Here is a 21,579-nt window from a genome sequence, read left to right on the forward strand (position 1 = left end):
TCAGCGTCTCTTTCTCCATCATTGGTGGTTAAGAAGAGCAGCAGCAGCAGCAGCACTCAGGAGGCCGTCGTAACACCGCACAGTCTAAAAGCTCATGTGGGCGAAACGTGATGGTGACGACGGCCTCATCTCTAATCTGCATCTCGAAATCTTTTAAGTAACGTTATGTCATTTCCTCGTCCAGATAATCATAGACACCATCCAGCTCCTCCTGAATCACTGTGGAGACGCACGCTGGGATGGGATGGTGTAATGTGCACGTTCATACGCATGTGGAAGAGTAATCACAAGTGTACCCATCAATAATGATCTTACTAAAACTTAACAGTTGAGTAACTTTTTGGAAAAAACCCAGATACTGTCTGTACGGCTCCAACCACATGTGCGCTGCTTCCCATATGGCCGTTTGACATCTGGTTTTAAATGCAGCAAACAGCATTTTTTTATTTAAATAATTAATTATAAATAATTTAATTTAATTTTATATTTACAATCAGCGTGGACTTCAAACCTGTACTGCACGTAGGACTGTTTGTGTGTGTGTAATGTGTATTCTCGAAGCTCACACATCTCATATTTTTTTCTTTGACTCCAATTTTGACTGATGAAGCCTCCACAGGCCTCCACAAGTTGTTAAGTCTTAGATAGATATATAATTTCATTGTCTATCCCAAATGGTGACAGAAATTCTCCTTTTACAATGCTCAGTTTGCATAAAACACATTTAGGAGCATGTTAAAATATACCAAGGGGAGAGAGTCAGAAACATTAACAGATAAAACAGTATTATGATGTGATATGTGTCTATTTTATATTATTCCGTTATTATCTCATAGCGTGGTGAATGTGCAGGTCACAACTTGTCCACGAGAGCGTTTTGGAGTTGTTGAATTGTATATTTGATGAGTTTGATGAGGGAAACCAAGAAATCCCATTAAACTCTGTAGCGTAGCTCTGAGCAGCTCGCGGCTCTGCTCCGCCGTTCTAAAAATAGCTTGCACTGACAATTAGAGGTAATGAACCTACTCCTAAAACTACAGGGATTATGGCAATGGGCCAATTTGCCAAAATGTTGAACTATCCCTTTAATTAAAAACTTAATGGTTTTAATGAAAAAATGTTTCCTCCCACAGCTACTAAAATGCAGGAATTTGTGGATTTAAAACCGTCATCCATCAAAAGCACTCAGTGTGTTTTTCTCACAGTCTGAGCCCTCCTGTTTTAGAAAGCATCATGTCTGACTGCGGCACTCAGCAGGTCGCTGGCTCTCAGCTGACCTCACACAGCACATGAAGAAAAAGGCAAATAGTGTCGCAGGAAGGATTACGTACCACTGGCTCTGCATAGCCAGACAACCATCTGTTACCCACACACAAAAAAAACACTCCTGTGGTGTGTTACACATCCATTATGATCAGGATTATTTCTCATTTCTTCTCCAGAAATGATCACTGGGCGCTGAGATGTTCATTTGTGGACGTCGCTCTGTATTAACTTGACTGCGACGGCACTGCGTGTTTGTTTTCGTGGAGTCAGATTTAAGCCTCTCCCTGTTGAATCACAAAACATTTTTAACTTGATCTGCTTTGTAGTTCTAAATCAGGACCCTAAGTATTTCTAGGGAGTAGCTTGTTTGTTTGTACTTTGTCATTGTCCCAAGTATCCGAGGGATTTTAGGTTTGGCTCAAAAATGTTATTACATAATGATGCAATTTAGACAATTGAGTTTTTAGAGTAAGACTAAAAACTTAAAAACTGGTGGTCACGCAGTGGTTCTGCCCTGAACTGGAAAAGCATGACAGCTGTTGTCTTTTTGATGAAAGAGCAGATGAATGGCGTCACTAACTATTTCTTTGAGGTTGGTTACTGCATGTCATGTGTTGTGTCTGACTCTGTCTTAATATCAGAGACGCAGTGTTAAGAAGTTCCTGGAAACCGAAGACGACAGAGCAATACAGGATTTAATCTAGAAAATGGATTGAATCTAAAAAATATTGTTACAGAAATGTTTTAATTGCCAAGAGCAGTAAAGGTCAGTTTACAGCACAAGTAGCTTGAGGAGGTGTCAGGTGCAGACACAAAGGTACAAAAAAATAGTAAAAGGTAGCAATTAAAATAAAATAAAATAAAAATATTCCAGTGCAAAAAATACACTACACTGACTTTTGCATTTAGCTGAAAACACCACTGTGCATCAGTGAATCTTTGGAGCAACATGTGGCTGTAATCTCTGTCTCGCCAGCTTCTCTAATCTCCAATATTACCACTTTTCAGCTCACCCCGCTCACAGAGACACTTACATACACGTGGAAGCAAAGGCCGCACATACACAAAGTCTGTTACGTCGTCACCCCTGTGTCTCTGCTCCGTCTCATATTGTCTCTCTTTGTGTCTCTTGTGTCTCTCCTCCAACCCCGAAGCCCTTTTGTCTGACAGGAGAATGAGGAAGAGGAGGACCTGGAAACTGTGGGAGCACCTTGGAAAGTTACTGTGAAGTCTCAATGAAAGCGAGAGAAGAGCCTGTTTCTAGTGTTTGACTCAATGGCCAAGAAGGGGCGAACGAAGGGCGAGAAGCCCGAAGCGCTCATCTCTGCCCTGCAGGCAGCCAACGAAGATCTCAGGTCCAAGCTGACTGACATTCAGATCGAGCTACACCAAGAAAAATGCAAGGTAACGCACAGCACAGCCTGACCCTGCGCCAGATATTTAAAAGATTACTGGTCAAACCAAGTCAGTGCATATTTGGAAACATAACATTCAACCCTTTGACCTTAACACGGAGGTGTTATGACACAGAACCTTAAATAACACAGTTGTGTTTGGATGTCCTGTCTGGCACATGTTCAGTTAATGTTAAAGCACCACATGAGCTGCATTATGTCTTGTACAGAAAACGATCACACATTACCAAACAAATTAATGTACAACCACCGACATCTATATGTCTCTTGTGTGGAAGTTACAGTGACGGCCAGGTTTGCAATGGACTTGTTAACTTTCATCCTTATGCACTTTGGATTATACATGTAGAACATATTGTACAGAAAAGGTTTTACATTATTGTGTCCTTCTGTTACGAAACTGTGAGGACAAAAAAAACATTTTTGACTCCGATTGACCGATTTAGTTTTTAATTTAATTTATGCACAGGGGGACACCACCCCACCCCCTTGTGATTTATGTCACTGCACTCCCTGACTCAGGGGTTATTATGAGTGCAGAGGACTGTCGAAATGCAGAGTCCATTAGATTCTCAAGGGTTTACAGACAAACTGAGAGTCCTGTTTCAGTGTGCAAATAATCTGCAAAGTGCATTTTTCATTTTTGATGTCATGTGAAGAGGTTTGATTATTGTACAAACAAAACAAACACAGGATGAATCATTTTAATGTGAAACGGGCCGCAGGGTCAGAAATTCAGCTCATATCTATGAGAACAGCTGATCTGTGAGGTGCTGTCTCCGTGTCTCTGTGTGTTTCCTCCCGTCACGGCTCAGAGCTCTCACCGACGTGACGGTCGGCACGACAGTGAACATACATCACAGCACGTACAGTATGACAGAAGTCTGCGTGGGTTCATTCTGATGTTTGGATTGTGACTTATTTGTGGAAGTTAAGGGAGCAGAATGTAAATCGAGAGAGAAAGATTTCCGACACTACTCATGGCTGAGAAGAAACACGTGTTGCGGTTAAAACTAATCCGTAAAAATAATTATAATACAACATCAGTCCTGAAAAGGCAAGGCAAGGCAATTTTATTTGTACTGTATAGCCCATTTTTACAAACAGTTTGTCTCAAAGGGCTTTACATGGCATCATTACAACATCCTCCGCCCTTAGACCCTCACATCGACTGAGGAAAACTCCCGGAAAGCCTTTTAACAGGGAAAACATTAGAGAAACCTCAGGATGAGCAACAGAGATCCCTCACCCAGGACGGGCAGACGTGCAATAGATATTATATGCAGACAAGAAAACTGTTTTATAGCATAGAATATGCAAACATATTCTATGCTATAGATGCTATAGAGTCTGATAAATCATAGATGGTCTATTCTTTGAGTATCAAACTCAGTACTGGAATATTTAGATGTATTTCATCGTAGCTGTGAAACCTGGGACAAGTCATAGTTTAGAGAAAACATGAAGATATTCTAGGCAAGAAAGGAATGTGCTCATTATAGAATGACACACACAGAATTATTCATAAACTGGTTGAATAAAGTGTGATGACATGATTCATTTGCTAGTGATCCAGGACTTCAAACAGCATTTTATTATTTTTTGTTATGAAATATTATTATGAAAGGTATTATGTATCATTACCAAGAATAAGTTATTTGTTGAATTGAAAAAATGTCAATAAATATAGGAAATGGTATTCACTTAACTTATACCGACCTCCAATGTATATGTGAAGCCAAACATTGAACCAAAAAATAGGTTAAACCAGAGAAATAATGTTGTATGTTGTACAGAAGTATATTAGATATGTAACTACTTCCTCTCCAAGGTGAGCAAGCTGGAGCGCGACAAGGTGCAGGAGGTGAAGCGGGTGCGGGAGCAGGAGCAGCACCGCCACACCGCCATGTTGACAGAGCAGCGGGCGAAGTGGCATGAAGAAAAACTAAAGGAGCTCCAGGCCCTCAGGGAAAACCTGACCCGGCAGCACGAGCAGGAGCTGGCACGCCACGCCAAAATCAAAGACCAGGAGAACCAGAGGCTCAAAGCAGCACTGAGCGCCATGCGTGACGGCAGCGGAGAGAAGGTGAGGGGAAAAATATCCAGAGTGTACAGCTCAAAAAAACAGACACATTTCACCCAAAACAACAAAAAACCCCAAGAGACATCAACAAAACCTCTCTGTCTCCTTTCAGGTGCGCACGGCGCTGACTCTGGAGGCGAAGGAGGAGGCGCGTCGCTTCTTCGACCAGGAGAGAGTGAAGCTCCTGCAGGAGATCCACGAGCTGAAGAGCTGTAAGAAACAGACCGACGAGGCTCTGAGCAACATGATCCAGGCCGACAAGATGAAGGCCGGAGACCTGCGGGTGGAGCACCAGCAGCACCAGGAGCAAATCTCCAAGATCAAGTGGGACTGTGAGAGGGACATCCGCAGACTGGTACCAGACACTTAGCAACCAAACTAAATATAATGGTCAGAATATTATTATAGGTAGATATCCTATTCATTTGTTTTTCCTTCTATCCAGGTGGATGAGATAAAATCTAAGGACCGTACCATCTTCTCTCTGGAGAAGGAGATGGAGTCGACGTCAGGTTTCCTACAGAAGCTGCAGCTGCAGAAGGACGCGCTGGACGAGCAGCTGTTCCTCGTCAAGGAGGCCGAGTGCGGCCTGGGGAGCCCGAAAAGAGAGATCCCAGGGAGAGCCGGAGACGGAGCCGAGCACTGCGGCAGCCCGGTAAGGACGGAGGAAGAGCAGTCTGAATGTTTACTTAAGATACAGTGGCATGCAGAAGTTTAGGCATTTTAACACAATATCATTTTTATTTATTTACATCTTTTACGTTTTCAAAAGTTAAAGTTATAGATGACACAATCCCTTTACATTTATTATTTTTTTTAAATAACATTTTCAAAATTACAGAATAGGAAAAGGGCCCTCAGCAAAGGTTTGGGCCCCCTGCATAGTTTGTACCTAGTGGCCCCGCCCCTTTGGAAACTATCACAGTGTGTAAATAGTAAATATCTTGTCTGATACCTTGGTCAAAGTTATCTGAGAGCTCCAGTCTCCTGGGTTTCCCATCCCTACGCAGGCTGCTGCTCTGTTTCCCTTTTCACTATAGAAAACAATAATAATACACTGATATTGCTTAAAAAATTGCAAAATAGTGTTTCATATTTAACTTTATGCCTTTTGGAGATCATTTCATCTTCCACTTGCTGAACTGTTCACATGTTCACAAATTATCTTCTTATTTGGAAAGGCAAATTTCCATCACATAAATTAATTACAGCGATAGTCATTCAAGGATAGATGGTTGCAGGAAGTCCATGTGATTTTGTCCATATTGTCCTTCTGGAGTTTTCTTTTTCGGACTATTACTTGTTTTAGTTGAGAACAATATCAAAACAGAACAGAACCGGGGAGCGCACCACTTGCTGCTGATATTTTTAACTGAAGGAACCTACAACCATAACACATCTGCTCTGAAATTCGCCTGTAGCAGGAGCATGAGTCCTCTGAGGCTGCTGAACCATGACTCTTAATGAGTTCTTGGCTAATGTGAGCTTATTGATTAGAGATCCCATGATCAAACATAAGAGTAAAGGGAAAAAAAGAAGAAAAACATTTATTGTCACGATTGAAATGAGTCGACTCACAACCCACTTCTAATGCGACAACTCATGAGTCAGATTAGTTATTTATCCAGTTATATTTAATATGCATCAGATGCTGAAAGGTAATTTCATTGTCCCTTCAATTCAGACCAACCTCCTGTAACATGCCAGTTCCTAGAAAAACTTAACTCGTACTTAATTTAATTGACATGGTATTAACTAATATAATTACTGACTGATTGGTTAAATTGTGATCATGCTTGTATTATATGTTTTGTTTTTTATTTCTTTTATATAAATATGTTTTACCTCGTACTTAGTTGAGTCAGTGAAATGAGAAAAAGTGTTTCTTTCTTTTATTTCAGGACCTGAGGAGAAATCAGAGACGCATCGCTGAGCTCAACTCAACTATACGCAAACTGGAGGACCGCAACTCACTGCTGGTCGATGAGAGGAATGAACTGGTATGATGATGAAAGATCTCCTGCTCTTCTTTCCTTTCTGTCATTCATCTTCCCTCCAGCTCTTAATATATCCTTGTTTTTTTTTCTGTCCACCAGCTGAAGCGAGTTCGAGAGTCAGAGAAGCAGTGCAAACCTCTGCTGGACAAGAACAAACTGATGAATAAGAGGAACGACGATCTGACTCAGACCATCCAGAAGCTGGAGGAGAAACTCAAGAGCCTGGTCAAGGAGAACCTGGATATGGTCAGCAGGCAGCACCAAGTCACATCAACACACCATATATACAGTATATTGATCTTGTAAGAGAGACGGTTGACTGACCGATGACTCATCTCTCACTTTCTCTGTGTTTTTTCTTCCTGCAGAAGGAGAAGATCAGCTCCCATCCTCCGCTGAAGAAGCTCAAGTCCCTTAACGACCTGGACCAGGCTCATGACGACCAGGAGATCGCCTTCCTCAAGCTGCAAGTCCTGGAGCAACAAAGCATGATCGACGAACTGACAAGAGTACGTTTAATGTTACATATTTAATATTTTTGAATATTCTCAGTTGTAAATTTACTTTTTTTTACTTGATGCTTTTACTTATGTGCAAATTAGACATTCAAAGTCATGGTTGTTGGAAAATTCTTCAGATTTGATAGTAATATGAGATATTTCTTATGGTCAAAAGTAATTGGAACCTCACACAACTGGTTTGGACCAAAACTCAAGAATTCACAGAGGCTTTAATTTCACTGTTACAAATATAATAAAAAACCTCAGTGAGCAGGAAACAAGAGCTCAGACTCATTGACCAGATGATGAACGGACCGCAAAACTACTGACGAGCAGAAATGTCAGAGCAGCAGACGAACACACTCGGGTTAACTGGGGTTTGTGATGATGATGATGATGACACAAGGTCACAAAGGGTAAAGCTTCGTCACACTTTTTAAATTAAAATCCAGTGAATTAACAGTGTCTGTAATGACTCAAAGCAGCATCTGTGTGTTATATGTTCAAAATATGATGTATTGAAGTTGTTATCGAGTCCTCGACCTATTTATGAAGAACAAACTTATCACGATGAAGAACGTGACAAACATCTGCTCTTCGGTGTGCAGTAAAGAGTTTATTGTTGTGTGCTGGCCTTCATTGCTTTTCTTTTCTTGCAGTTTTGCGTCGTCTTTTGTCTCATTTTGTGTTTGTTTTGTGTCTTCTTTTTTTTCCAGGATCGTGAAAAACTTCTACGAAAGAAAAGACATAAAAGAAGTTCAAGGCCAATAAAGGTAGAGAGAATTAAATATGTTTATTGCTTTTCATCTTATACTGAACTAACCCTAGTTAAAGAAGTGATTTGTGTCTTTATTATACCAATTCAACACATCTACATGTGTACTTGTATTTATGTCTTATTTATATATTTTTCTACTGTTTCTTCTAACCTGGTTATTATTATTATGGTATTTTTATCAATTTGTCTAATTATGGCCTTATGCACACATTATTTTGTTCTGCAATACATCTTGATGTCATTTTTGAATGACAATAAAAAATCTATCTATCTATCTATCTATCTATCTATCTATCTATCTATCTATCTATCTATCTATCTATCTATCTATCTATCTATCTATCTATCTATCTATCTATCTATCTATCTATCTATCTATCTATCTATCTATCTATCTATCTATCTATCTATCTATCTAGTAATAGCTCATGTTAGCATTGGAACAGCATCAAACTTGATCAGTTTGCTGTGGCAGCTTTAAGTCTGAACGTTTATATCACTTCTAGACCCAGATCTTGTCGTTCTGTAAGTCAGTGAGTGGAAACAAAAACCCTGTGGTGGCACAGAAAACAGAAATCTGCAATCACATGAGATAATGATGCTGCCATAGAGGTGTGTGTGTCTGTGTGTGTGTTTTTGTTTGATGCAACAACGTGAAAGGAAAAAGGGGGAAACCCTGGGGCTCCTAACACTGAGGATGAAGCTGTATTCATTTAATCCTGAGGTCTTTGAACTCCTCATCTCTGCAGAGGCACATCGTCGTCGACACGTTTTTCGGGTACGATGAAGAGTCGATGGACTCGGAGTCGTCCTCAGTGGCTTCGTTCAGGATGGACAGAACTCCTGCTACTCCTGATGAGGACCTGGATGAAGTCAGTATCGTAGTGATCACATTTACATATTGTTGTATTGGCCCAATGCAAACACAGCCTTTATCCTCAACCTGCTCTGTGTGTGTGTGTGTGTTGAACAAGGGTCTAGCCAATGAGGAGTCAGAGCTGCGTTTCCGTCAGCTGACCAGGGAGTACCAGGCCTTACAGCGAGCCTACGCCCTGCTGCAGGAACAGAAAGGAGGGATACTGGACGCTGAGATGGAGGCCAAGGTACGTCAGAAGATCGTTCAGTTTTGTCCCAAAAAGACAATTTATACTTCGATTGTCATCAGTTTAAGAGCAAATCAGGGAACAACATAAAAATATGGTCATATGAGCTACACAAGATGGACAAACAGTTGTCATATGATGAAATAATGAATGAAATAAAGTTATGCATCTGTTTTTGACCCTCAGTTCCTTAAAAGTCATATATTACTATGAAAGAACAAACTTCTAAAAGTGTAATTTAGGTAATTTCCCTCCTCTTTAAATCATGTCAGCAGAGGGTTGAAGAGGGAAAATAGTGAATTGTTATGTGGCATAAACAGAGTTGTAGAAATTGAGTTAAACAGAATTTGATTATCTCTAAACTGAAAGTTTTAATCCTAAAACACGATTTTAAAAACAGTCAGGTCAGCTCAGGAAATTGGTGAGTCTGGTCATGGGGTTTGGTTTACCTTGTTTTACTTCTCACTGTGAAAATGGATTTTACATGCTATGTGTTACAGTAACTAGAACAGCTTCATGATGATCAGTAGGGTGAGGCTTCTCATGTGCAGTGGTTCCCAGCTGTTTTGTCCCCTCCCCTCCCCTGACTGTTGAAACTCGAACTCGGAAATAAAAAACAAATGTACAAAGTTGCATTCAAGTCAAGTCGCTGAAAACTTTGCTCACTGACAGTTTATTTTAAAGCAGCTTCTCACAAAGGGCTCCCAGTTCGTATATATTGCATAGAATAGAATAATATTCGGACTGTCTTGGGGATGAGATGTGATTTGATGCACACACACACACATACACAAACACATCACATTTCAAACCAGTCTTTTGCTCATGTTTCAGGCTCAAGAGCAGCTCCAAGCAGACGTTCTCAGGTATAAAGCCAAAATCGAGGACTTGGAAAAGGAACTTACCCTGAAGGGACAGGTACATCACACATGAATGAAGGCTTTTGTGTTAATGAGTGAATGAATGAATGAATGAATGAATGAATGAATGAGAGAGAGGGAACAACATGTGTTATATCATATTGTTATTTACATTAAAAAGCTTTGATTTAAAGCATTTGACTCTCTACAGGACTCCAAATGGGTGGAGGAGAAGCAGCTCTTCTTACGAAGGAATCAGGAGCTCTTAGAAAAGGTCAGACTGAACTTTAAGATTGTTTTCCAGTAATAAGACTATCAGAATATTTCAACAAATGTTTGTGGTAGTGTAGACTGCACCATTAAAAAGAACAATCCAAGAAACGCAAGTGTTGCAAATTTATTGCATTGTTTTCACTGTTATTTAAAGGAGATACTAAAGAAAAATCTCCAAGCACAATAGAATTTATCAGTTTGATGACACCTAACCGTGTAATTGAGGACACACACCTACTGTATAAACATGTGAACAACTTCCTCGACCTGTCTGCTCATTCACTGCTCGTTGTTTGTGGCGACCAGGTGGATAAGATGGACTCGGAGAACAGCCGGCTGCAGCAGGAGCTACAAGACTCCAGAGACCAGAACGAACTGTTGGAGTTCAGGATACTGGAGCTGGAGGTGAGATCATAAGATCCTGAAGATGCCACAATCTGCCCAAAGCAGCTTCCAAGATTTTTTACATCCCAATAAATGAGATTTGTGAGGTAAAACTAGGATTATACCACATTCCCAAAGCAATGAAGTGGTCAGGTTGTTGATCCAGTACCTTGAGCCTGGACCAGTTATTGGTGCCGTGCTGAGATCCATAAAAACATTTTACTATCCCAGCAGCACACGTCACTTCATAGACTCCAAGGCTTGTTCTAAAACCATTTTTTAGTTTAGCAGGCAGTTTAAATCTCTTATTTCTTGGTATTGTTTTTGTGCCCAAATTGGATTTAGCCAAAATGTGTTGGTAGTTGTGTTGAGTTTGTCTGAACTATTTTCCAGCTACAGTGATTTCATAACCTCCAAACACAGACAGGAACCTCTTTAAAACTCCCGGTAAACAAATCTTGTGCAACTTTAATTATTAGAGACAAGAAGAATGAGAACTACAAAGGTGTAAAGAGTGAAATCAGACGGTGAAATGAGGAATTGATTGATGTCAGAATGAATCACAAAAGTAGAAGCAGCAGCAGTTTGTCTAGGATATCTGGTCTGAAAAAGGCAAATAGCACCACCTAGTGAGATGGTATCGTCATCACAGAAATAAATAAATAAATGAATGAATGGGATTCTTGAAAATAAGAGGAGCCTTTCGTATGATTCCCAGTGTCGGTGAATGATTCTGATAGATTAAAAGGACTGTGTAGAATGACATAGGGTAAGTAAAACCACTGTGACGTGATGAGGCTTTGAGTTTAAATGTTCATGTGTGTTGCTGCAGGAGCGTGAGAGGAGATCTCCTCCGTTCAACCACCTGAGGATGCATCCGTTCTCTGAGGGAGTCAGTGCTCTGCAGATCTACTGTATGAAGGAGGGGGTGAAGGTAATGATTAGGACTGATCATAAAGTTTTTATGGTTTTGGTTTTTTATAGTAAACAAGAAAGGGAAACACACCACAGTTTTTTTTTCTAAACTAAGAATGAATGATTTTCAGTAGATCTAACTGTGATTGTTAATCTGCTCTCCTCACAGGATGTGTGCATACCAGATCTCATCAAACTACTAGATATCCTGGGAGACAACGGGGTAATTCATACAAATTCAACACATCACCTCACGTGGTGCTGAAACGTGCAATTTATTAATCAGTGTTTTATGGGTTTTTCAATAGAATTTAAGGAATGAAGAGCAAGTGGCCATCATCCAGGCTAGTACTGTGTTGTCACTTGCAGAAAAGGTAAGTTTCATACGACAAATCAGATGACAATAAAAAAAGAAATCAAAGAAATCAACACAGAGGAGAGTTTGTGCAGCACTGACTCGTGTGTCTCTTTGTCGCCCTCTAGTGGATCCAACAGATCGAGGGGACAGAGGCAGCTCTGCACCAGAAGATGGTGGACCTGGAGATAGAGATGGTGAGTCACAACCGTCCTCGACAGGAAAACACAATAAAATATAAATATATAAAGAGATTTTCTACATGATTTTAATCTGTAAAATCTGTACAGGAGATGTTCTGTAAACAGAAAGGATATCTAGAAGAAGAGCTGGACTACAGAAAACAGGCCCTGGACCAGGCCTACATGGTACATTTACATGTTTACATAATGGACACAACAATTTGTCCTGCCTGGGGACCAGTCGCTGATGTTTGACTGTATTTCTAAAGTTAAAACTCTATTTCAAATGTGAATTATGAGCCGGTTGTGGTTCAGGGTTTGGCATGAAATTGCTTCTGTAGGGTTTGGGTTAAACTTTCCAGGAAATAAAATGAGTAAATGCAATTACTTAGTACAGTATAATTGGATAATTTGTGTGTGTTTATGCATTTGTGTGTGTGACATCATTGGTAATAACAGCCTCCTCTTTCTTCGAACAGCAAATCCAGGAGTTGGAAGCCACGTTATACAACGCCCTGCAGCAGGACAAGGTTCTCTCACTTACACTTATTATATCACAGTCTTAAAGAGGAACTATGCAGGGTTTTCACTTTAACTACAGTATGCTACATTTTTACCTTAATTAAACAGCTTTGGAGTAATAGTGATGGTTAAATCAATGACTTGTAACTGGAGGCTCTCTGCCTTCAAACCAACCTTGTAAGATCAGAGCCTCCGACCCGGTGTCCCAGCTCTCGTCTCTGTGGCACCGCAAAATAAACGCGCCCCGTAACCCGTAATCTCTTGTTTAACATGTATATAATAAATGGCATTATCCACCGCTTCATGGATTGATTTCTCGCCGGCTTTGTTGAAAACAAATGCACATGGCCGAGAGGAGGGTTAGTAACACAGCGGAGAAGCGACCGAACTTGCATAGTTCCCCTTTAATGTCACAAAAAACTAAATGTCTCTGTGTGTGTGTTTTTTTTTTTATGTCAACCCCTTTTAAAAGTCCAGGACAGTTGCATTTAAAGGGACAATGAGGTTTCTATTTGGTTATTAAAAAGTCTCACGTTAATGTGGATGAATCTACGCTACCCACACGCCAGTCCAAGAATTTCACCATGCGCGTGGAGGCTCATGGTAAATGTAGTATAGGAACACTACACTTTGCTTTCCAAAACTCCTCGTTGTCCCTTTAAACAATCTGAGGAGTGAGGAGGACATCAGCTTAGAAATTGTGAAGAAACACATCATGAAAAATGATTATTAAGTTGCTTCTGACATGCAGTCTTGTGATCATGTAAATCCCGTTAGTGTGGAACGGCTCAGTCTATATGACCCTTCACATGGTTCTAGTAAATTATCATGATGAAAGAGTTTGAAATTATTAAAGCAGATTAATGAAAAAACTGAAAGTCCTCCAGAGGTCTGACCGCTCCTGCTGATATAAGAGGAGTGTAACATATCTGTGTATCATATGTAAGAGATCCATGTGTTTTCCCTCCAGGTGATAAAGTACGGCGAACCTCTGGACGAGCTGCAGAAGGACGAGCTGCGGACGGCCGTGGAGAAGCTCAGGAGGCAGATGCTGAGGAAGAGTCGCGAGTACGACTGCCAGATCCTCCAGGAGAGGATGGAGCTGCTGCACCAGGCGCACCAGGTCTTCATCATCATCATAATCATCACCTACACCTACACCTACACCACCACCACAGAGACAAACAGTTCTGACTGATTTCTGTTTGAACGTTCGCAGAGAATCCGTGACCTTGAAGACAAGACGGAGATCCAGAGGAGGCAGATTAAAGACCTGGAGGAGAAGGTAAAACATCACAACCACAGACGACAACAAAACTCACAGAGAAACATTCATTAGTTTAAAAATCACTATAAAAACCGTGGAATTGATATTAAAAAAATCCCCAAAGTGTTTCAAGATCAAGATACTTTACTTTGAGATAAGACATAGTAACGTAGAAATATTATTTATTGATTGATAAAGGTCCAGTTTCTCTTCACAGTGAATCTGTGTCCGTCTCTGCTACTGCTGCTAACATAACTCGACTGTTCTTCTAACTCTCTCACTTTCTGTCTCCCTCCTCCACCTCTTTCTTTCTTTCTTTCTTTCTTTCTTTCTTTCTTTCTTTCTTTCTTTCTTTCTTTCTTTCTCTCCACAGTTTCTGTTTCTGTTCCTCTTCTTTTCTCTTGCCTTTATCCTTTGGCCTTGAGGTCTTTGGCGTGTCCTGTAGCAGAGGTGAGTCCTGTGGGCTCTGAGTAGAAAAGCTCAAGCCACCGTCACCGTCTCTCTTCTGGACCTCGGTCAAACAGTTTCCTGTTGAAACAACGAGTGCTTTTAGTCTTTCGGCTCTTCGCAGCTGCCAAAGTAAAAAAAAAAAACTGTGAAAACTCAAGCTGCTCTGCCTGCATTGGCCACAACATGTGGTCAGTGTTATGTAACAGTTCCTTCTCATATAGACTTATAACCTTTAGAGTAACAGCGAGGGGAGTTACTAGTATTTAAACAAAGAGTTTTTATTTATCTACTTTTTAATGTGCTCATTTTGTCTATATGAAAATAATAATATAATATAACTTGAATCAGCCAATAAGAGCAGAGTTTCAATTCTACAAACTCTACACTGTTACATAATCTAAAGGAAAGTTTCGTTCCAACTTAAAGCAGATATCAGTGGAATGTTTTTGTTAATATAAGTCCTAAATAGTCCTATTTTCCGTCAGCAATCACTTACATGAAGTATTTCAGCCTAAACACGAGTCTCTCCGTCACTCTGCTCTGCTGTAACCCGAGGAGAAAATTTTCCTTGTGGGATACAAGTGTTATCCAATGAGGAGAGAGAACGGCATGAAGGGCTGTGTGTGCAGCCAAGGGATGCGCGTGAATGTGGTGACGTAGCACGAGGACCAATTGATGCCTGACAAGGGCGGGGGCTGCTAACTCATGGTGCGTTCAAAGAAACTCGTACTTTGTGTTTTTCCTTCCTGTGAAGTCATACCAGTTCGATCTGGTACGAGTTCACGGGTCGGAAGTTACGAGTGGCCGTTATAGGGAACTTTCACAGACAACAGGATGGTAAAAACACGAGCTACGGGTTACCTGGAACGCTACCAAGTCGTAGTTGTGACTTGAAGCTGTAACTTACGGTTTCAAAAGCCTGCCTTGAACGCAGCATTAGCCGAAACGGCCGTGAAGCTGATATCTGCTTTAATGTTTAATCGTCCCAGACCTCAGCTGTACGTTGGTGACACAGTGTGACCACTAGGTGGCGCGGTGCCTTCAACAGCAAAACTGATTTGACCCTGGTCTGCTCCTCTACACACTCACCTGCTTCATCTGGATTTAACCTCCATTCCTGATTTCTCTTTTCTACAAACCTCCTGATTTCTTCTTCATCTTCATGTGTTTTTTTCATTTTTTTTTCATTTTTCTCATTCTACATGAATTGTTTTTTTTTGTTTTTTTGTTTTTTTTATGGGTTGAAATCATCTGGAAAAGAAAACGATGCCCTCAACTTCACCCTCCGTTTGTTCTCTGTCATCTTCAGGTGTTAACTCATTTTTCTTTTTAATCCATGTTTTTATTTTTCTATGTTGGTTATTCAAAGTTTTCCAGGTTTGTAAATGGTTTTAAAGTTTTTTCAGCCACTTGGGAACAAGACGAGAAGCTACAGAAACAACGCTGACACATTATCACCCAATAAACCGGATAAAATGATTTCCCCCTGATGAGCAGCAACGTTGGCATTTACTGGGAGTCACGGTTCAAAAACCAATATTTTCAATACTCACCCTTAAAGGAATAGTTCACCAAAAAATGAAATTCAGTCATTAGTGACTCACCCTCATGCTGATGAATACTCTGGAGTAGTTTTTTATTCCTCAAAGTGCATCTGGAGACCCGGGAGGTTGGTTCGTAGTCCAACAAAAACTTTATATGAGAGTCAATAGCGCCCGACACAAAAACGTCCATAAAACTACACAAAAAACATTTAATATTCCTCCACACTGCTTTTCCGCTGCAATCCAAGTGTCCTGAAGGGATATAGTCCAGAGTTTACTCCAAACAACGTCATTTAGGACAGTCCTGTATTGAATTTGCCTGGGGCGCGTTCACGCGATGCACGCGGACGTGACCGGACTTTCCTCAATGACGTCGTTTTGGGTAAACTCTGGACTATATCCCTTCAGGACACTTGGATTGCAGTGGACGAGCAGTGTGGAGGAATATTAGAGGGTGTTTGTGTAGTTTTATGGACGTTTTTGTGTCAGGCCCTATTGACTCTGATACAAAGTTTTCGTTGGACTACGAACCGGCCTCCCGGGTCTCCAGATGCACTTTGAGGAATCAAAAACTACTCTGGAGTATTCATCAGCATGAGGGTGAGTCACTAATGACTGAATTTCATTTTTTGGTGAACTATTCCTTTAAGCTCAGTTTTCATTAAAGCAAACAAACAAACAAAAATACATCTGTTGTGAAGGGTTAGGGTTACTGTCTGTAAAATAACAAAACAAAGAATTAGCTAAAAGATGCTGAACAGCTCAATGTGCTTATTCTCTGTAGTAGCACATTAAAACATATTTAGGAAAAAGTCAATTAAAAAGACAAACTATGAATACATTAAGATCAGAAAGCTTAAAAACACAGATATACGTTGACAAAATTGTTGGTGCCCTTCTTTTAAGAACGACAACCAACAATTGTCACTGAAATAACTTGAAACTGACAAAATCAAAGGACCAAAGGACGTTCTCTTTTAAATATTTCTATTGAACCACAATTCAAAAGCAATGTCTGGTTTTCATTGGTTGATTGATTGATCACAAAATGTTTATTCATTATTACTTTTGTCAATCTCAATTATTTCAATGACAACTGTGAGTTTTGCTTTCTTTAACGGAAGAGTACCAACAATTTTGTCCACGTGTGTATCTTATACAGTCTTCAGATTTCCTGCTGTGACTCTTTGTGACTCGTCTCCTCTGTGTCTTTGTGTCTTTGTGTCTCTGTGTCTCCGTGTCTCCGTGTCTCCCTCTCTGTCTCTCAGGTGCTGTGTCAGCTTGGAGATCTTGTTTGTGACTACAGTGTTATTTATTTTCTGGACCAGCGTGGATCAGTGTGTGTAGCAGTGGCTGCCGTCAGTGTAAGGTGGATGTTGTCGTGGATGTTCACACTTCAGATTTTACTCCTGTTTTGTTTTTGTTTTGTTTTTTTTTACTGGTGGGGGGGGGTTCTCAGGAGGATGCCCAGGAGGATATTTTTTTAAAGCGGTGTTGGACATGAAACATTTCTCTAATCAAGAACGACACAGTTAGGAAGACCCACACACACACACACACACATAAATATACCTACATACATGTAGTTTACTGTCACGCATGCATATACAGAAGCATGCAATGCAGATGCAAACACACAAACATGCACACACAAACACATGCTTTGACAAATCCAAACCAAAGCCTGGGAAATGTTCTCTCTGCCATGCAGGGTAATAATATGTCACACAGCACCGTTCAGCCACAGTGGGAATATAAACAGACAAACAAACCACCGGACCACAGCTTCTACTTCTACTTCTTCTTCCTCTTCTTCTTTTTCTTTTTCTCTTCATTCCTTTACACTCCAAACCTGAAAAGGGACGGGGGTTTTTTTCTCCACGCGAATGCAGCAGCGTCTCTTTGGACAAAAGCGAGCTAACTCAGGGCCCCGGAGGCCGTTTTTTTTGGACAGTGCTGGTCTCAGGTCAGATTATATATATTTAAGGAACACTGTCTGGTGTCTGGACCGGCTGCTGACCTGCCTGCCCCGCACTGTTCCCAGGACGATGGTGCTGCTCACACGGACGGCGGCCTCATCCCCTCCAGATTAAAACCTGGACAGAGACAGAGCTCCACTACTACTACTGCAGACAGAGACACTGGTGTGTGACTGTGTGTAACTGTACACAGGCCACTGACAAAGGTTCGGACACGGGACACTCAGGTTGACACGTCCTCTCCCGGACACACACCAAAAAACAAAACAAAACAAAACAAAAGAGAAAAAAAAGAAAGAAAGAGAAACAAAAAGATAATAAAGAGGGGAACTGACTCTGTGGTCCAGCTCCACAGGAAAAGAAAACCTTCAGATTGTCAAAAACCGCATCTCCAGTTTTCTCAGAGCCAGCAGACTGTAAGAGCTTTACTCTCTGGTTGTCTTCTCTCTTTTTTTTTTTTTTTTTACAGTTCCCACAACTCCAGATACTGTGTCCCAAGATTTCCACTGAGGAAACATCCCTGTTCTGTACTGTAATATATTACATTGTTGATATGTACATGAGTCTGGATTATTTCATGTAGTCGCTCCCCTCCCTTCCCCACCTCCCGTTATTTTAATTTACTGTGAATAGTTTCATTTTACTTTTTCCTCTCTGAAGCAGCTTGAACAGTTGATGTACTTGGCAGTTTATAAATGACGTGACGAGAGTGTAAATTGCTCTGTTTTATTGTGGTGACGGCTGCGAAGATTCGTTTTAACCTCCTTGAACATTATAACTGGAAAATCGTTGGAATATGAATGTGGAATAATGGAATATTTGCCTCCCCCATTCCTCCCTTTTTTCCCCTCCCTCTTATCATACACTCCACTGGATTCATTCCCCTGAGTGTGTGTGTGTCTCTGTGTGTGTGTGTGTGTGTGTGTTGCTGTGGTGGTGGACCAGCAGGGGGCGCTGGTGTCACCTCAGCCAACTTTCAATCCTCCACCTTTTAAAAAGCAAAACATGTAAATATCTCAGACCCCCGCAAATTATCTTAAATCACGTCTGGTTGAATGAAACTCCAGATAATTAACAGTTATGTCATAACAAATCTTCACAACATCCACAACATAAACATATAAACAAAAAAAAAGAAACAAAAGTTGATTTCAAACAACTGAAAATACAGAAAAACATTATTTCACTCATATCTCTCCTCCTCCCCCTGTTTTTTACTAACTAAACTGTCTTTGATACTAACAGTTACCTTTTACTAAACACCATCTCCTGTCCCTCCGACCTCGGCCTCCAATTCCCCCTCCCCCCTCCCCTCTCCCTCCTCCATCCCTCCCCCCAAAAAATTGAGACGAGGAGCGAGGAAAGTGAACGCAACACGACACCTGTTCCACTTCTCTCCTTTCGAGCTCACTCACTGCAATATTTACAAGCCGACTGCGCTCGTTCCTCCACCTACCAACCTGAGCAGGTGAATCAGTCACCATCACCACCACCACCACCACCATCATCATCATCTTCATCAACACCATAGCAACCCAGCTGCTCTGATCCCAGATCAGCAGCCTCTCAGTCACCACCACTCACTCCACCTCACTGTAACTCACCACGGGGAAGGACTGAGACTATTTTTGTGCAAACTCAGCTAACAAGCAGTTGCCTTAAATGCACTTTCCCCTGTTTTTCCCGCTTGTATGTTCCTTTTTAACGGTTATTTTTTCAGGCAGTTGTTGTTATTATTATTATTATTATTATATAATTATAATTATATTATCATGTAATGTAATGTACATATTGTTTCTGTTTTTATTTCACAGAGGATTTTTTTTATCTTTACCGTCTGTCTTCCAGTGAGAATTTAACCCCTCCAACTACTTTCGTCTAGATTATTAAATAAACAGGAAAAAAAAGGAGCAATGCTGTAAAAATAATAAAAAAAAGAAAATCATGGCCTTTGACCTCGGAGGTTAAATTGTCGTCTTTTCACGTCTTTGTCACAGGTTGGTTTGGTGCTTGGTGAAGGTGTCGGTTGTTTCTGACATTTCTCTCTACTTTCCAGACATTTTAGATATTTATGTAATTTATTTATCATATATACAATTTCCTTTTTAAAAGATTATATTTTCAGAATGCATTTTTTGGTTGATTTGGGTTAAGACTATTAAGATAAGGTGATTATCTGTGTCCTGTTTGTCATCCATTTTTATTTATGAGACCCATTTAGTAGCTGTTCAATTTAAGGTCTTTTTATCCATGTTGGCTGAAATCTGAAATGCTTTAAAAAGAGAGATTATTCTAGACTTAAGTGAACGCAGCTGTTAAAAATATATAAATTCAAACATGCACAGTCAGAAACTCCAGGTCATCCGTATTTCTCAACTGATTTATTCTTATTATCTCTTATATCTGCAGTATTCATGTTTTAATTGAACAATATTCACTGTTATTGATCGACTGTGTCGCTGTCTTGTCATCAGCTGCTGCTCTGTTGAGGTCAGTCAGAGGGAAACGGGCTCTGAGCTGAAGCTGCTGTGGGTTCTTCCTCCATCTGATGAGCTCTGCACATGTGTCGTTCATAATCAATGGACCGAAGCACCAGAGTCACTGTAGCCATTGTAGGTCCTGCACTGTTCACTTTTCTCCACCACTGCTGTGTTTTGTGTAAAAAGACGTGTTGCTTCATTATGAGATGTAAAAAACCCTTTGCTTTCTACATGAAGCAGAGTCTCTCAGGCTTGTTTGGGCTTTTCCACATTATGGTGCTTTCTCTTTTTTTTCTTTCTTTCTTTTTTTTTATTCTACAGCCAGGCAGGCAGGCAGGCAGGCGGACACAGAGCAGAGAGTCAGTCCAGGACAACAGTCTGTCTTTTCACTTCGGTCACGGTTGTCCTTGCCAAAGCCGAGACGAGAACAGAGGTCGAGCCAGATTTTGTGCAGCAGATCGTCGCTGCCAAAGGATGTCTGTCATAAAAGCACCTCTATCTGCGCTTCTCCTCCCTCCCCTCCATCCCTCCATCCCTTCCCTCCATCCATCCATCCATCCACACAGAGAGAGGTCACTCTCAGAGGTCAGTGTGCACCGAGTGGATCACTGCTACTACTGAGAGTAAAACTTTTACATGATGCAAATGTGTTAGCTTTGCATTTTTCCTGCAATTTTCCTTCATTCTGCAACATTTCCCTTTGTTTCTGAACATGTAAATCCTTCATGACAGATTTGTTGTGCGCTAATGGAAACGGCTTCCTCTGCAGAAACCCGACTGGAGGTGCCACCACTCCAGCTAAAACCAGCCTGACAGAGCTGAGAAAATTATAAAAAAAAAATTTTTTAAACGTCACTTTAATCATGAGTCACGATGGATAATGTGCAAAAAAAAAAAAAGCTCTGTGCCACCGAGTGTTAGTGAGAGATACAGTAACACAACTGCAGCGCACACAGCTCACAGCTCATCCTCGGAGGCTCTTTAACCTTATTTCAGCAGCAGCTGGTCAGCAGCCAAACCAACCAGGGCGGAAGCAGCTGCCCAGTCTGCTCTGCTCTGCTCTGCTCATCAGCAACACTCACTCACTCACTCACTATTAAAACATGGAGGACATGTGGCAGCTCGCTGGTTTGCTGCGTAATCTAATATTTTAACAACACTTGTGCAACGTGCAAATATCTGGAAGCCGTCCTGAGTTTTCACCTTTCACCCTCTTTTTCTCCTGC

General features: G+C 40.9%; 1 protein-coding gene across 1 annotated transcript; it reads left to right on the forward strand.

The window, feature by feature from the left end:
- Positions 1-2,541: 2,541 nt before the first annotated feature.
- jakmip2 (janus kinase and microtubule interacting protein 2) lies at positions 2,542-14,324 on the forward strand (the record flags this gene model as incomplete). The annotated part of the gene is made up of 21 exons (XM_083987431.1): positions 2,542-2,670; positions 4,513-4,767; positions 4,877-5,119; positions 5,210-5,419; positions 6,666-6,764; positions 6,861-7,007; positions 7,130-7,270; positions 7,978-8,034; positions 8,789-9,142; positions 9,977-10,060; positions 10,214-10,276; positions 10,582-10,680; positions 11,492-11,593; positions 11,744-11,797; positions 11,883-11,948; positions 12,058-12,126; positions 12,220-12,297; positions 12,591-12,641; positions 13,604-13,756; positions 13,853-13,918; positions 14,274-14,324. 21 exons carry the CDS (start codon positions 2,542-2,544, stop codon positions 14,322-14,324), a joined length of 2,571 nt encoding a protein of 856 aa, XP_083843557.1.
- Between the last annotated feature and the right edge of the window lie 7,255 nt (positions 14,325-21,579).

Source organism: Trachurus trachurus, assembly GCF_905171665.1.
Source record: "Trachurus trachurus genome assembly, chromosome: 14".
NCBI lineage: Eukaryota > Metazoa > Chordata > Actinopteri > Carangiformes > Carangidae > Trachurus > Trachurus trachurus.